Source organism: Bombyx mandarina, chromosome 05 (assembly GCF_030267445.1).
Source record: "Bombyx mandarina strain Sakado chromosome 05, ASM3026744v2".
Classification (NCBI taxonomy): domain Eukaryota; kingdom Metazoa; phylum Arthropoda; class Insecta; order Lepidoptera; family Bombycidae; genus Bombyx; species Bombyx mandarina.
Window position 1 is genome coordinate 4,588,960 of NC_143212.1, and position 14,199 is coordinate 4,603,158.

Below are 14,199 nucleotides of genomic sequence, written 5' to 3' on the forward strand. Positions count from 1 at the left end.
AAAAATGGCGTTAAGTGACAGCGACAGCAAGTCCGCTATGTTTATCACTTTATTAATTTTATTATTTTGTGCACTGAAATGTAATGCAAATGATATATTAGGATGCGGTGGATTCGTCAAAAGTCATGTCACTTTGGATTTCTCTAAAATAGAAATAGGACTGTAAGTTAACCTAAAATGATAATCGTATTTAATAACGCGTTCTAATGGAATTATTTCGCATAATTCTCTCTAATAATTATTAATCGACTTCATTAAACGAATAGATGTCAATTCCACCGTGATAATAACATTTCTCATTCAAACCAATTTATTTTTTCAAATCAGATACACGAAAGATGGGAGTCTCAAAGAAAAGACGGAATGCGCTCCTACCAATGGATACTATTTTCTACCTCTTTATGAGAAGGGTGACTACGTATTGAAGGTCCACCCACCACCAGGCTGGAGCTTTGAGCCATCCACAGTTGACCTTTCTGTGGATGGTGTTACAGACAAATGTTCTGCAGGGCAGGACATAAATTTTGCCTTTAATGGTTTCGGTATAGCCGGTAAGGTAATCACCGATGGCCAAACCCAAGGTCCTGCTGACGTTGCAGTTCAACTAGTGAACAGTAACAATGAAGTCAGAAATACTGTGACTGCTGTTGGTGGTGACTTTTATTTTACTCCAGTTATCCCTGGGAAGTATACTTTGAAGGCTTCTCATCCAAAGTGAGTGCTGCTAATTGTTTTAATAAATTCAACTAATCTAACCTTTAAACTAAACACAACCCTTTTTAATCTATAATAGTGCTAAACAAATTCATGTAACATAATTTTGTTATATAAAAAGATGTATAATATGAAATATTGAAATACTTCCTAACTTATAATAAAGATAAACATAAACTACATAATGAATTTCAAAGCATCTAATAAAAGTACAAGATTGTAGATAATAAAGAGGAAAAAAACTTAATAAACATAATGAACTAATGATTTTGATCTTTATTCATTAATTTTACGGGTATTATATCTAAAACTACTGGGCCCACAGTAGTCGAAATTCGACTATAATTAATTGAAATTATAAGTTTAAACATTATGGTTCTATTGTCAAACACTATTATAATTCGATAAAATAATCACAGTATTCACCAAAACTGCACTATAGATCAATAATATTAAAGACAAACAATATTAATCTATTTTCAATTCGACCACAGACTTTAAACAATAACAAAAGTTTCCCAATTGACAGTAAACAAAGAGTATATTTTTATGTATGTGTTGTGTCAAATACATGGTAATGTTTGTTTTCTTTATAGATTTAAAGTATCTTTTATGCATTATTTAAAAAAAATAATTAGCATTGTGCACTCCCTTTCTATATTCTCTATAAGTGTGAGAAATTTCATAATCCTCTGGCCGTGCAATTTTCATAAAAAGGTGTACAAAGTTTTTGCTTCACTTATATAGATTCTGAAAATTATGACATTGCTTCCATCACCTGTTAGCTCTTTAGGTGGTGCTTCTTGTTGCTAAGGCTACCACCTATTACTCTTGTCCTCACAGTTATAAACTATCTTGTCATATCTCCAGTCACTAGGAGAGCATTGAAACTGATGGAGTCAAGTGGTGCAAATTGAGATCTATGTATTGACATTCATTTTTGTGGAAAATACATCTGAAATACTCTAAGATTAGCTTGTGACAAATGTAATGGTGTTTCATAGATATGCACAACTTGTGCTTGTATGTATGCATCATGACTTTTTCTTGATATAGTTAAATTGCTGCTTTAAGGCAATAATTTATAGCTAAGATGTCTCTGACAATTATTACTGATTGTCATCAAAAGTTTGGCACAGTCAGATAGTTTTTGTGCTTTCATTTGATCAACTGAGAAAATATATATAATGCGTTTTCAGATGGAAGTTGGAACCATCACAATCTGTAGTACAAGTGAAGGAGGGCAACACGGTGCTTCCTTTAGGAGTGCTCAAAGTGAAAGGTTATGACGTGACTGGCTCTATAATTTCTTTTGGAGAGCCTATCAGCGGTGTTTATGTGCTTTTGTATTCAAAAGAAGTAAGTGATAGTATGACAAAGGTTGTTGCAGTTTAAAAGTAAATCTTGACAACTAAATCAATTATGACAAGTAAATTATTGTAAATTCATCCAGAGAACCATGTAGTGGTTTACTTGACAAGTAAAGTATTACAAGGTTCTCTGGATGAGTTTAAATAGGCACTTTTCAATGTTTCTACATAATACTTAATACGTACAATGTCTGCTAAATATGTATTACTTATATCAATTTTTTTTTATTTTTTTTGAAAGTATTTGGTATTTGTAGTATTTGAAGATTATGTGATTATTATTATTATTTATTATTTGAGGCACATAATGTTTGTGGTCATGGTTGTTCAGGAACATCAGAAATGCATGCACAACTAAGTTGTTGCCTATTGCTGAGGACTCTTTTCAAACCTTATTTGAAGGAAGAGAAGGACAAGTCATATTTAGCTTAGAGGAAATAATTTAATCTATATTTCAACAGGAAAATCCCAAGTTTCGGGTAGAAGGATGCAATACAGCTTTACTTCAGGGTGTCCCAGATTCACCAATTTGTCATTCTGTAACTGATGCATCAGGAGAGTTCAGATTTGGACTTGTACCCGCTGGAGAGTACAAACTTCTGGTGTTGCCCACTTCACCCGGTCAAATTGCAGTCACATACAATATTAAACCTGAATCAGTTCCATTTGTTGTTAAACACAACAGCCTCTACATCAAGAATGCTTTTGAGGTATGAGCAATACTATTCCTATTGAATGTAACCATAATAATGAATACTAATTTATTTTTCGTTGCTGAAATGGGTGGGCTCACCTGGTGCCAAGTGGCCACTGGAGCCTATAATAATGCCCATTAACAACGTAAATGCAGCCACCCACTTTGAGACATGATTTCTACATCTCAGTTTTATGGTATTACTGCTGCCTCACCCTTCAAGTTGAAAAGCATTACTGCTTCACGGCAGAATTAAGAAGGGTGGTTGTACCAACCCATGCAGTTTCACAAGACGTCTGTACGATAGCTCAGTTTTATGATATTTTAAAGATTTAAAGAATTACGGACTTACCGCCAACTGCTCAAAGATTTCACGACTCCTTTTTCAAATGTTGCACAAACTGCGGCAACACGTAGCGCTAGTGTCGCGCTCAGTTTTGATTGCGCGGGTACCGGGCAAGTTGGCGGGAGATTTCAAAATGTAAACCCCAAAATCGAACATTCCCCCCACCGAAATCCGCCCGGATTTCCCATTACGATACCAATAACAATGTTTTGTTGATTCAGTTTCACAGTGGACTGTATTTATTAAAATTATTTTAAGTACTTAAATCTAAGTATTTAAACAATAAACTTGACTTATAACTAAAAACGGAGATCACACAAAGACCTACCTTTATGTAATCTTATTATGTTTTCTGTATCATACGACTTACTCTGTGTCCGTCGCTATTGGGAGCGGACAAAGCTTAACGACAGGACGTGTCATTTCATTATTTTTTGTACGAACTTTAACAACTCGCACGATACCATCCGCACCAGGCTTAAGTTCAGTGACTCGCGCTAGATCCCACTGTAAAGGTGGTGCATGTGATTTAATTAAAACTAAATCTCCGATTACTAAATTTCGACAGCTGTTGAACCACTTTTGTCGTTGTTGAAGTGTGTGAAGGTAATCTTGGCGCCACCGTTTCCAAAAAAGTTGTGAAAATTGTTGTACAATTTGCCACCGCTCGCGAGGTAAAAGTCGTTGCTCACTGATATCGAATGCCGGTACAGCCAACAATTCACGCCCGATCAGGAAATGTGCTGGCGTTAGCACTTCGAACTCCATTGGATCGTTAGACAGTGGACATAGCGGTCTCGAATTAAGAACTGCTTCAACTCGAGCAAAAAGTGTTCCGAGCTCTTCGAATGATAATGATTTGTTTCCCACAGTCCGTTTCAAATGTAATTTAGCAGATTTTATTGCAGATTCATAAAGACCACCGAAATGACTACCACTCGGAGGATTGTGGCTCCAACGAATATTACACGCTACAAGTTCTCCTGATAAGCTTTCAGTTAAGTGTGATTCGAAAAAACGCGTAACATCTGCCAAATGTTTCCCAGCAGACACAAAATTGGTAGCATTATCCGAAATAATCATGTGACATAGACCTCTTCTTGCCGTAAATCTGTCTAGAGTAGCAAGAAAACACTCCATGTTAAGCGAAGACAGGACCTCTAAATGTACCGCTCGAGTGGCACAACAAACAAATACACATAAATAAGATTTAGTGCTGCGTGCATTTCTCCTTTTGGATTCTTTTGTTAGGAAGGGACCGCCGATATCAATACCGATTGTGTGAAACGCGTGAATGTCTTGAGTGCGGAATTTTGGCAACTCCCCCATCATAGGCTGCAGATGAGTGGGAGAAGCTTTAAAGCATGCAATGCATTTCAAGGTACGAGAACGAATCGCGCTTCTAGCAGATATGATCCAATATTTTTGAGAAATAATTCCTTGCAAAGTGCGAGGACCAGCATGTAAATAAAGCTTATGATGATAGTCTATTAAAATGTTTGTAAAATTTGACTTTTTGGGTAAAAGTAAAGGATGTTTCTTATCAGGGGAAAGGCTGGAATTAGACAATCTACCCCCCACCCTGAGGAAACCGTCTGAATCAATGAAGGGAATTAGTTTCCGCAAACTCTGAGAACATCTCTGACCTTTTTGTAAGGCCATAATGTCGTCCACAAATAAATGACTTTGTACGATTTTAATAATAATGTCGTGAGCCTTTCTGCTGTCATCCACAAACAGCGATGTTCGTTCTGATTGAAAGACTCGACAGTTGTGGATAAACAAGTAAAGCCGCGCGATTATACTCACAAGCTTACCAAAACTAGAGTATCTGTTAGTGAGGTCCAACAGTGAATATGCTTCTATGACTTCTGTTGAGACAAATACAGTACTTAAAGTTTTTCGTTCTAGGCTTAGAGTTATAGGTTTAACTGGACCCTCTGACTGGAAGTCATTAAGCCAATGGAGGCCGTTAAACCACTCAGGTATTGTTTTGCATGATGTTTTAAACATGCCTCCCAATTTGTTTGTTGTACTAGAAAGCAACAAAATACAAAGATGTGGGATGATAAATATTGAATCCACGTTTTGTACCGCACCTACGTGGCTCTTGTGTCCACCAAGACTTTCGCACTCACGAATAAATTTCGGATCGCGTTCCAAATTATTTTCTATATCAATGTATTTACGTTCTTCTGCTCCATATGAAACACAAAGTTTATAAAAAGGTTCCAAAGGGTAGTTTACGAAACATCTACTTTTCTTATCACGGTTATGATCGCGATCAGACAATGTCCCTACTGATATATTATTATTATCTGGATGTTGTGGTTCCTTGTTAAGAATACTTTCCATCTCAGAGACAGACTGCGTTTCTTGCTCCAAGTTCACAGAAAGAGCCACAAATGATTTTGTATTATCGCTTTTGATATGATGATTTTCCGTGTCTACAGTTCTATGATCCGAAATCGATACTTGACCTGCGATGACGTAGCCGAAAATGGAATGCAATGCCACCGGCATGTTCTTATCTTGTGGCATGATCTTTTCTCCATCATAAATTTGAGGAAATAGATCACCGGCCAATAACATGTCGATGGGACCCGATGTACCAAAAGTTGGATCAGCAAGTGAAAGATTTTGAAATTTACGGATCACATCATCTGAGATAGACATAGTCGGTAGATTTCCGGCTATTTTCGTAACTATGACTACATCGGTAGTTAATATGGGGCTATCGCACTGACGCGGTTTTACAGTACAGGTAGTTAGCCCCAGATCTGCAATAGTCTTGGCACCTAGACCAATGGAATCGAAATCACACTTTCTCCGCCCTAGTCCTAACCTTAATGCACAGTCTTGAGTTATGTAGCCCGTCATGGCACCACTGTCAATTATAGCACGTACGGGTTGATAGATGCCCCAACAATCTGCGACGTGTATAATTGCGGTTCCGAGTAAGACTGTCGAAGTTGTAGAAACGGTAAGAGCCACCGAGCTGGCATTATTTCCTGAATTGGCACCAGCGCCAGCATCGATGTGAAGTGTGTGATGGTGCATATTTTTGCAAACTGTACAACGTACCCTAGATGGACAACTCTTTAATATATGATCATCACGCAAACAATTTTCACATAGCTTCAACTGTTTTATTTTTTGAAGCCGTTGTTCAGGAGTGAGATCACTATATTCGAAGCACCGATATATTGAATGAGGCTTGCCGCAATAATAACATTTTTTTATTTTATTTAAAGTTTCATTCGAGTTTTGTTCGTTCTGAAGATTCTTAGTAGCCGCAGTTGCGGCCGAGGCCAAAGATGTTCTAGGCGCACCCACCCTGGTATTTGAATTATTAAGTTTTTTATCAAAACGACTGGTATTCTGGTAACCCCTTGCGTATATAGGTTTTGCATTGTCTATGCTTTGATTTGAGACCGATTTACTTTCCGACATCTCCAGGATACGGACCTGGTATTCCACGAAAGCGATAAGACCCTCAAACGTCGGAAGATCACCCGGTACACTTTTGTTTTCAAATGCGCGCCTAGTAGTTGAATCCAGATTACGCAAAGATACATAAAACAAAACAAAACTTGATAAATCTGGTATGTTTAATGATTTTAATGCTTTGACGCTATCTTGACACGCTTGTAAAAAGGCATTTAGGCCGTCTACTGACTCATATTGTAATGTTTTGAAACTAAATACTTTATCTAAATATGTAGTCGCTAGCGCCCTCTTGTTTTCAAAACGTGTAACTAAAGAATTCCATACAATGGAATAATTTCTTGCTGTTACCGGCATTGATTTTACGATAGTGAGTGCTGGACCACTCACAGCCGACAATAAGTAATAAAATTTTTCAATATCAACTATATCAGTATTAGAATGTACTAAACTAGTAAAAGTGTCTCTAAATGTGGGCCAATTTTCTAACTTTCCGTCAAAGTGGAAAATTTCTAATTTCGGTAATCGAGGTTTTACAGTTTTACCGGAACCGAAATCACATCTAGTATTATCACTACCTGATAAATTTAGACTATCCGCGATATCACAAACAGAGTAATACATCTCATCAAATGCTTTGATTTGGTCGTATGACGGTACATACGACGCATTATAACGTTTTTGGACACAAATCATTTCACTCATAGCACTTTCATATGCAGTTCTCAAAGCGACAATATCTCTGAAACGGGCGCGAAATTGTGGCTGCATATCAGTATTACTTCGAACTACTCGTGACATCTCGTACAACGATTGTAAACGCATAAATGCCATCTCCTTGGTTGTCTGATGTGGTGCCAACAACTGATCGACATCGTCATCGGAAATTATTGCTTTTTTTCCAGATGTTGATTTCGCCATCTTACAATTTTATTTAGGTAGGTACTTATGAATTTACAAATTAATTTGTTTAAAACACAATTTAAGAATTAGTAGAATGTTCTAAAATACGAATAATCAAACAACAAATATTAAAAGAAAGTACCGTTCTACCAAGTAAAATTGTAACACAAAACAACATTAATAATTAATTAATTAATATTCGAAGAAAATACTACGGTTAAAAACTATTTAATACGACAAAATTAAAGATTCTAAGATTTAATTCAATAGCAAACAATAAGAATTATCACTAAAAATATTTTATGGTTATTTTATTGAAATTTAATTTACTATCAGTAATGGCGGCAAGGCGTCAGATATGTATATGTATTAAAAAGTTCGCAACAAATTTGAAATAAAGTTTCATATTGTAACGAAAATAATACTAAATACCTGAACGCCGATGTATATTATGAATCACTGTATAAATTCCTTTATTGTAAAACACAAAACACAGAAGTTATGTTTTTCACAAAAACACACAACTACCTACTTACGAATAAAAGTTTTTGTAGGAATTGTTTTTACAATAATTACGTTTTTGTTATACTGAATCACTGGTATTTGATTTCGTAACAGGTAAAATCCGGTCGAATGATCATAAATGTACGATAGCTCAGTTTTATGATATTTTAAAGATTTAAAGAATTACGGACTTACCGCCAACTGCTCAAAGATTTCACGACTCCTTTTTCAAATGTTGCACAAACTGCGGCAACACGTAGCGCTAGTGTCGCGCTCAGTTTTGATTGCGCGGGTACCGGGCAAGTTGGCGGGAGATTTCAAAATGTAAACCCCAAAATCGAACAACGTCCTAACATCAGTCATTATGCAAATTATAATTATGAAAGTTTGATTTTTATTACCAAGGGTGGAAGTCATTCGTGAGTTAAGTACATATTTCATTAGAAAAAATGGGGCTTGAGTTCTATGCCCCGAACCGCCCACTGTCCCGTACACCCACACAGTCATATCATTCGATATGAATATACCTAGCGCCTTATCCTTTATGCCACAATGACTTCAAAAGCTTGCCATAAATTGTAGAGTTAAGTGTTAATAATTTCTCAATCCCAGGTTTCAGGGTTCACGCTAATAGGAACGGCTGTAGTTTCTGTTGGCGGTAAAGGACTATCAGGAGCAAGAGTGTTACTTGATGGTAAAGCAATAGGAAATACTGATGCTGCTGGAAAATTTACTCTGGGAAATCTGAAGCCTGCAGTGTACACTGTGGGCTTGCAGCATGGTGAGAATTATGATGTGAAAATAATAATCGAATGGAATTCAGATTGATCTGCTTTCATGGAAATTTTCAAAGTTAAATAAATGATCATAAAGTTTGTGCTCTGTACAAAAATACAAATGTAAATAAAATATAATCAACAACAAAAAATTTACCAATCATATACGTACATATGTCAAAGGCTAATATTGTGCAATCTGATTTCTGTTACAAACACGTAGCTTACAATTTTTGTGGTGATGGATGGCGAAAAATACGATTTGTTAGATCTTTCTTATAATCTTCTGTTCAATTTACATCAATCGGTCATTGCATATTATATGATATCACTTGGAGAAAGATTGTTACTGAAATTAGGATTCCTCCATAGTTTCGTTAGGATTGATCAAGAAAGTATTTTTTTTTTTTGTTTTCTCATTTATCAGACATAATGCTTCTTTTGGACCTGAGATTAGACTATAAAAGCAGTTTTAAATATTAATTTCTTTTCCATCAGATCAATGTGAATTTGAAGATATTCAGTTAACTGTGACACCAAATGGTCCGAGCAGCACAGTCATCCTTAAAGCATCGAGATGGCGCGTCTGTGGGTCTGTGACTCCACCAGTCAAAACACTTAGAATCACGCCTGATCGTGGATCTGCTGAGGTCTTGTCTATTACTCCTGAAGAAACTGGTGAGTAATTAATCGATAGCTATACTAATATATCTACATGGAAGTCGTCGTGGCCTAAAGGATAAGACGTCCGGTGCATTCATATATAGCGATGCACCGGTGTTACCAATTTTTCTAATGAAATACGTACTTAACAATTGTTCACGATTGACTTCCACAGTGAAGGAATAACATCGTGTAATTAGAATCAAACCCGCAAAATTATAATTTGCGTAATTACTGGTGGTAGGACCTCTTGTGAGTCCGTACGGGTAGGTACCACCGCCCCGCCTAGTTCTTTCGTGAAGCAGTAATACGTTTCGGTTAGAAGGGTGGGGCAGCCGTTGTAACTATACTGAGACTTTAGAACTTATATCTCAAGGTGTGTGGCGCATTTACGTCGTAGATGTCTATGGGTTCCAGTAACCACTTAACACCAGGTAGGCTGTGAGCTCATCTACACACCTAGGCAATAAATAAAAAAATGGAAAAGATTTCATAGATTGCTTCCAGTTAAGTTAGTTTTAATTTATTAGCACGTTTTGTGATGATTGGCTGTGTAATTTGATGACCACGTCTACAGATGTTTTATTTTGTGAAAAAAAGTAATCTTTACTCACATGAAGGTAGGCTTGTTTTGTGACATCGTTTTGTGTTGATGATTATAAATTGTATTTTGAAAGGACAATGCCCATTTTCTATGGGCGTTTGGGCCCCTAAAAAAAGTTGTCCTGTCATGATGGTTTTAACTTAATTTGATAGACAAAGAAATATCGTTTCATATTCAGAAAACGATTTTTATATTCTCACCCAGGTTTAAGAGAAATCTGTTTTTTTCTGCAGCTAAAATTAAGTTGTTAATTGTTTTCTTCGAAATCAATAATCGCTCTCATAATTATTTACAGTATTAAATAAGTTAATTGTGGTTAATGTTGCTAGAAATAAGCCCTTACGTACATTTTATTATTATTATATCCTCTTATTAATAATAAAATGAAATGAAAATCCGGAAGCCGGCAACGATATTATTGTTGTTGTTTTTAAATTCACCAATAAGCAGGCAAAGAGCGTAGCCTATACAGCCTAGTCTGTCGAAGTTATATATTTTTTATGTCAGTAAAAAGCCGGTGTATCTCTTTTTATTGCTTTTTGGGAGTTTCGACGTCAACTCGACGAATACCACATTGACTGAGCATGAGTTTACGCAGACCTTTTATACACAATATTACAAATACAAATAATACAAATTACACAATAAACTATTAAAAAAATATTAAAATAAAAGTTCAAGTGACGCTTCACTCGGGTTGCTGCCAAAACTCTCTGATCATATATAATAAGAATAGAGTAATGGTAGGCCATTGATATTTTTACTAATGGAATCATTAATATCTAAAAATATTAAATAATTCATGGTTTTAAGTAATAATTATTGTTCCAATATATAAATATTGAATTGAACAAAAATAAACTAAGAAGCCTGTGAATTATAAGCATTAGCTATTTTTTTTTAATTGTTGTTCAAGTCACAAACAACTCTTTCGTTTGACAGCATATAAGTTTGCTATAAGGCTGTATGGGCTAAGCCCTTTGCCTATTGGCGAATTTAAAAACTATGGCATGGATAGTTTTGGGATGTTATCAAATAAGTAATTAATTTTTTTGGAAAACAATGCCAGGTTGAAAGAAATGTTGATACATAAACTAAACAACGTGAAAAAATAAGGCATAGTTTTTCAAGTTAAAATAGCTTTGACATAAAGTTGGCCCACTTTTGGGCATTGTCCTTTATCAAAATCTATTATTGTTTTACGAAGTGTGAAGATAGTGGCTCTAGTTGTAATATTAATATAGGAATATTACAAATTTAGAACATTCCTCATTCTGTTGCCAAGTCGCTTTATGATATAAGGAGGTTACTTGAATTAATTGGAATATAATGTTTTGAAAGGTAACTGGTGTACATACCTTCATCCTGGAGTCTACACAGCTAAGGTTGAAGTCACCGAACAAGAACAGCGGGATGGCTTACAGTAAGTGCTTGTTTTCACATCCCCAAAATATTTCATCACTATAACAATTGAGATGGCATCATCGACAGATGACTTAAACGAAATACATACTCCATCACAATAGAATTCTTCTAAGCACTAGGTCAAACTATGGAGATCGCTTGCATGCTCGGCATGTGAGATATGTCGCATGTGAAGTTGATTTGTTTTTGACACGGAAACGTCTTATCCTTTAGGCCAAGACGACTTCAACAATGTAATGTAATAATGTTTATTTAATTTGAAGGTTTTTCCCGCTCTCCCAACAAATATCGGTTGGGAGCGCTGCCGTGGAGGGAGTGAGGTTCTCGCAGCTGAAGGGCACAGTGCGGGGCCGCATCGAGTGCCGGCAGCAGGACGAGTGCCGCTCCGTGCCCGTCACGCTGCGGGCCCGAGCTGCCGACGGCGCGCACCTCGGGGAACCCGTCACCACCCTCGCCGTCGGTATGCCCATCTCACAGACTCAATGTTTTACTAAAGTAAAACTTTGTACCATCTCACAATATGAGGATGAAGGATGTAGGCTCAAGTTTAGCTCCAAATATCCTTAGAGATGATAAAAAGATGCTGAAACTGATATTGATTGTATGGATCTTGATAAATAATATATAAATCATAATTTTCACAAAGAGACAGACTTATCTGGAGCAGTATGTGTGTGAAGTTGTACGGTCTCAGTACGAAGGTCACAGCTCCCGGAAGGTTTTTTTATTTTTTTATTTTCTTATTGCTTAGATGGGTGGATGAGCTCACAAACAACCTGGTGTTAAGTGGTTACTAGAGCCTATAGACATCTACAACGTAACCCTTCAAGTTGAAACGCATTAGTGCTTCATGGCAGAAATAGCCAGGGCGGTGGTACCTACCTGTGCGGATTAACAAGAGGTCCTAAGCAGTAAAGTGTAAAGACCAAGCTTCTTGTTATTGGTAAATTATAAAACTAATATTTTTATGCATTAGAAGATGTTAGACTCAATACTTCATGCCTGATGTGCAATAATTGTTGACTTTTGGAGCTTGAAAGTCGGGTGTCGAAGTCTTAATGTCTTCTAGAGTTCTAGAGTAGAGCTGTGTCGTGTGTGAACAGATGGCGAGTACACGTTCACGGACGTGGTGGCGGGCAGCGTGGAGCTGTCCGTGGGCGGCAGCAGGCTGTGCTGGCAGGAGGAGCGCCTCGTGCTGCCGCTGCTGCGGGACACCACGCGCGCGCCGCCCTTCCGGCACCTCGGCTACGTGCTGCGTCTGCACTCCTCGCACGACATCCAGGCACGTGCACTACAACTTTTGTCCGTGGACAGCACGAAGTCGCTTCAAGTCTTAATTGTATTAGAACAATACTACCATCTAATAACATAAATTATGTAATAGGTAGAAGTCGTAAACTTGTAACTTCTCATTAATACTGCCCAGTTTTGATGCCTTCAAAAATATTTTGTAAGCCAATATAAATAGTACGGTCAGCAAAAAAAGGCAAATCTGGTACAGCTTTTGTTGATATTTAAAATGATGTGAAGTGAGAGTGTGTGGTGCGGCAGGTGGAGTACGAGAGCGCGGCGTCGAGCGGCGTGCTGCAGGTGCCGCGCGGCGCCAGCCAGGCCTGCGTGGAGGGGGCGGCGCGCTACCAGCTCACCCCCCGCGGCCCCCACCTGTTCCAGCCGCCGCGCGCGCACGCCGACACCACGGCGCAGCTCCCGCCGGTGACTATACCCCTCCCCACCCCCTCTCCTGACCCCACTCGACGAGCTAGTTTCTCTGCACAATACTTTGAGTAAAACCGTAGACTTAAGTAAACTTACAAACTGCCAGGTTTGCTTTAAATATTTTTAGTAATTTTATGTTAATTGCATATAGTTACATGAATCAGCTCACGCCCCCCGGGGTGCGATGGGTACCGGTGTCCTTAGACATCACAACAGAAATAAATGACTAAATAATACTAAAAATCTTTGTGTTTAATCACTGCCACACAGTGCTATTCCTTCATCGTGGAAGTGTTTCGTGATATGTGAGAAGTCGCGTGTCTTTATATGAAATGCTCTACGTTTTTGAAGAAATCTAAACTTAGTAGATGATCATCTAAATTAGAAAAATGTTTTTGCAGACGATACACTTCGTGGCCGTGGCGCACGCGGCGACGCTGCGGGTGACGTCACCGCTGTCGGTCGATGACCTCGTGCTGAACATCGACACGGACGAGTCCGGGGAGGAGCAGCAAGTGGGCCCCCTGACGCCCCAGGAGCAGCCCACCGGGGGGTACTCCTATGAGCACACTATTTATTTGGCAGAGGTCAGCACTATTTACGTTATTTCTGTGTCAATATCGTTAATAGTGAACAGTTTAAATGTTGAAATTGTCCTATGACCATGAACACTAACATTACCAGAGTCTTTGATTGCCTACGCTAGCAATTAAAAAACTACTGTCCCATTTTGTTGTGGCGCGAACTGCCAGTAGTTTTGTATCAGTTGGTGAAGTTGTGACAAGCCGAAGAGCCCACATTCACTATTCTGGATATATACTGGGCTTTCGGGTTATTTCGTTTACAATTTAAAATATGTTAGGTAATTAATTATCTCAGCTTGAAACTTTGTACGTTTCATTCGATTCGGTTCAGCCATTTTTTGGTGCTTGAGTAGCAAACACATAAACTTATAATATTAATGTAGATAGCTATTGCTAACCATCAAGTTGCAACGGTAGGGTCGGTCCCCCCACGCCACTCGTGACGTCACAGTG

At 37.8% G+C, this 14,199-nt stretch overlaps 1 protein-coding gene across 1 annotated transcript in view; it reads left to right on the forward strand.

Moving 5' to 3' along the window:
* The window catches only part of LOC114251732 (BOS complex subunit NOMO1), a 24,338-nt gene continuing 10,139 nt past the window's right edge, over positions 1 to 14,199 (forward strand). Inside the window, exons 1-11 of the mRNA XM_089727551.1 lie at positions 1 to 162; positions 328 to 714; positions 1,914 to 2,073; positions 2,546 to 2,794; positions 8,591 to 8,759; positions 9,253 to 9,432; positions 11,363 to 11,444; positions 11,710 to 11,906; positions 12,550 to 12,728; positions 12,998 to 13,159; positions 13,564 to 13,749. Of these exons, the coding sequence (XP_089583677.1) occupies positions 5 to 162; positions 328 to 714; positions 1,914 to 2,073; positions 2,546 to 2,794; positions 8,591 to 8,759; positions 9,253 to 9,432; positions 11,363 to 11,444; positions 11,710 to 11,906; positions 12,550 to 12,728; positions 12,998 to 13,159; positions 13,564 to 13,749 (2,109 nt within the window). The 5' untranslated portion in view covers positions 1 to 4. The remainder of the gene's footprint in view (positions 163 to 327; positions 715 to 1,913; positions 2,074 to 2,545; positions 2,795 to 8,590; positions 8,760 to 9,252; positions 9,433 to 11,362; positions 11,445 to 11,709; positions 11,907 to 12,549; positions 12,729 to 12,997; positions 13,160 to 13,563; positions 13,750 to 14,199) is intronic.